Source organism: Mus pahari, unplaced genomic scaffold (assembly GCF_900095145.1).
Source record: "Mus pahari unplaced genomic scaffold, PAHARI_EIJ_v1.1 scaffold_11089_1, whole genome shotgun sequence".
In the NCBI taxonomy this organism is placed as follows: Eukaryota; Metazoa; Chordata; class Mammalia; order Rodentia; family Muridae; genus Mus; species Mus pahari.
In genome coordinates this window covers 1-3667 of record NW_018394081.1, presented here as the reverse complement: position 1 = coordinate 3667, position 3667 = coordinate 1, and the positions used below count along the sequence as shown (strand labels likewise).

Genomic DNA, 3667 nt, shown 5'->3' with positions numbered 1-3667 from the left:
ACTGGGACATGAAAAGGCTTTACCACATTGATTACATTCATAGGGTTTCTCTCCAGTATGTATTATCTTATGTCTATGGAGACCACTATGACTTGAAAAGGCTTTACCACACTGATTACATACATAAGGTCTCTCTCCAGTATGTATTCTTTTATGACTTTGGAGATGACTGGGTATTGCAAAGGCTTTACCATATAGACGACATTCATAAGGTTTCTCTCCAGTATGTATTCTTTGATTACATTCTGATTGTTTACATTCATAGGGTTTCTCTCCTCTATGACTTCTTTCAGGCCTGCAACAATAATTGGCACATGTGAAAGCTTTACCACATTCATTACCCTGATCAACCGTTTTACCAATATGAATTAATTTTACAGTTTGGTCTAATAATAAAGAACACTCAGATCTTAAGGTTTTATCACTTCGTATATTCATGCTGTTCTCTCTCACTCTGTGTTGTTTTACCTCTATGAAAACAACAGCAATTTTAAGAGCATTTATTAAACGACTCACATTCATAACATCTTTTTATATGAGAGATTTCTTTGGTTTAATTAATTGCACACCTCTATAATATTCAGAAAGTACCAATGTCAAAATACTGCATCTCTTCTCATTGCTGTGGAATAGAATTGCTCTTTTCAATATCGCTAAGCTCACATGGTTTTATCCATTCTGACACTCGATATACCCATTAAAAGAAGATGAACAAACGAAAGGATTCCACATTGCATTCACACAGTTTGACATTTTGTTCCTCATAGACATGTGGTAAATGAATATGGGTTTCTCTGTGACAATATTATTGACTCTCATAAACTGACTTCTCAATAAACATAGCAATATGAGTATCACCAACTTTACCATGGACTATTTGTTTATTAGAAGGTTTTGGATATATATTTATCACTATTCCATCTGCAATATCTAAACATTATGAGAGTATACAAATTGGCAGTACCACAGCATAACTCTAATAGAGCTACTAATCAAATAAAGGTTATTTTTTAAGGTATTGTTTCCTTGTCTTCTTTCTAAGAGGAATGCCTTGCAAACACAAATCCGGTAACTGACTTTGAGGACACGATTTTGTGAGAATATTATTATCATACCTACACTTAAAGGACTGATATTATATACTCTTGCTTTTATTTAGAGATTCCAGAACATATTACAATTTCGTCAGAGGTATATTTGTATCAGTGGGCACATGAAAATTACCTCTCATGTCTTCTAGAACTTTGATATTGTTCTTCAATATGATGGTCTTCCCAATTGTACCCTAAAACACAGTACCAGAAAATGAATGATATGGTATTGGAAACTGGGCAAAATTCAAGTTACTGTTAATTTTCACAGCACAGAACCTGATTTATTAAGCTCAATCTTACTTGTTTTCAGTTGAAATAACAGAAGATCAATAACCAAGAAACATCTTCCCTTATTTTGAAAAGCAAAAGAAANNTCACAGTCTTACCTATAGCAGTGAGGTTCCAATAGGTCTCCANCATCACATCTTTGTAGAGACTCTTCTGGGAAGGATCCAGCAAATTCCACTCTTCCCCAGTGAAGTTCACATGCACATCATCATAAGTCACTGCATCCTAAANTATNCCATACACATNTACAACACAAAACATGATACTGTAAATATCACTATAAAGTAAATGTATGCTTCCCGGACAATATATTTATATAATTCAGGTGCTTCCTCCACTTGTTTACAGACACCAAAGTTATAGTCTAATCACCATGTCATTTTAGAAGGAATTTGTACTATAAGGTTCTCCTATGTCCCTTCTGAACCCTTTGAATAGGATAGAACCTTGCAAGAGAAATGCCAGCTGACAGGGAGAAGTATGGGGAAAGAGATCAACAGTACTAAACACACATCCAAAAAATAGTATGAACAATTATTAACTATATAAATGATGGGCAAGCTGGGTGGATTGGCTCACGTCTTTAATCCCAGAGGCACAGGCAGGTCTATGTAGAAGAGCTGGATGCAGCATGGTTTATGCAACAAATTCCAAGACAGCAAAGTTACATAGTAAGACCCTCACTCCCCTCCAAATATCAACCAATGAAACAAAAAATGATAGAATGAATGCACAGTATTTTACTGAAGTTCATACAAAGAATTATACATTCACTGCAGTTCTGTACTCATATTGCAGAAACATGAAGTGCACCAGTTTAAACTGCAACAGTAATAAAATTTTACTAATGGGAATGCATGTGTAAACAGTTACATATGGTCCGGCGGTGGTGGTGCACACTTTTAATCCCAGGACTTGGGAGGCAGAGGCAGGCAGATTTCTGAGTTCGAGGCCATCCTGGTCTACAAAGTGAGTTCCAGGACAGCTCAGGCTACACAGAGAAACCCTGTCTCAAAAAAACAAAACAAAACAAACAAACAAACAAAAAACCAGTTAAATATGGACAGATGAAAATACTAGTATTACAAATTTTGACCATAAATAAGCAACATAAGGCAGAGTAGCTACTTCAGCAGTGGAACGCTCTTACTGGTCTTCCACATAATGGTGGTAAATTCCTAGCATTTACATGGGGACCAACAACTACCCATTACTTCAAGATCAGGAGTTCTGAGATCATCTTCTGACAACACTAAAGATGAGGCATACACGATATTCGTATTTATGTACACAGGCATAATGCTCCTGTTTATTAAAACATTTCAAAACAAGCACAAGATTTAGGAAGAATATCCTACATCTGGTATCTAATGACTGAAGCCTCAGGCAGTATTGATGTCATAAACATATGCCATCCTGAGAAATAGAATATAACTTATATATTTGGCCAAATTTCAAAATTAAAGGTGTGGATGAAGAGCTCCACAAATGAATATGCTTATTGTGCAAAACATATGAGGGAGCTTATGTGGTCTGTATACCTACAATGAGAACAGGAAGGCCTTGACAGAGAAATTTTTTCTTGAAAAACAAAAATAAGAGTAAAAATATAAAACCACTAGGCTTGCAAAATAGCTTAGCACTGAATAACAAATGTGTCTACTGTATGTTATATGTTTTAGGGAAGGAGAACAAATGGTGAATGTATGGGAGCATGAGAAGAAAGCTGAAGAATCAATTTCAACCACTACACAATAGACAGAAAAATATTTGTCCTGTCTGAAAGAAATGCAGGGGCAAAGCTGTAGCAGCGACTGAGGGAACGGCCAATGAAAACTCACCCAACTAGAGGCCCATCCCATTGGCAAGCACCAATCTATTACATTATTATAGATACTACTCTGTTATGCTCCCACACAGGAGCCTTGCATAATTGTCCCTTGAGAGGCTCCACCCAGCAGCTGACTGAAACAGATGCAGAAAACCACAGTGAAACATGGGATGGACCTGGGGACACTTATGGAAGAGTTGGGGAAAGGACTGAAGGCCCAGAAGAGGATAGGAAATCCATAGGAAGAACAACAGTTTCAAGTAACCCCTGGGGACACAAAGAGACTGAGACACCAACTAAATAGCATACACAGGCTGGACTAAGGTCCCTGGCACATATGTAGCAGATGTGCAGCTCAGTCTTCATGAGGGTCCTCCAACAACTATAGCAGGGGCTGACCCTAAAGTTGCTGCCTATCTTTGGATTCTTTCCCCTTACTGTGCTGCCATGTCTG

General features: G+C 37.3%; 1 protein-coding gene across 1 annotated transcript in view; it reads right to left on the bottom strand.

The window, feature by feature from the left end:
* The window catches only part of LOC110315860 (zinc finger protein 431-like), a gene marked incomplete at its 5' end in the record, with an annotated part of 9361 nt that extends 7754 nt beyond the window's left edge, over nucleotides 1-1607 (bottom strand). Inside the window, 3 exons of the mRNA XM_021189807.2 lie at nucleotides 3-295; nucleotides 1225-1285; nucleotides 1481-1607. Coding sequence (XP_021045466.2) covers nucleotides 3-295; nucleotides 1225-1285; nucleotides 1481-1607 — 481 coding nt within the window. The remainder of the gene's footprint in view (nucleotides 1-2; nucleotides 296-1224; nucleotides 1286-1480) is intronic.
* Nucleotides 1608-3667: the final 2060 nt, after the last annotated feature.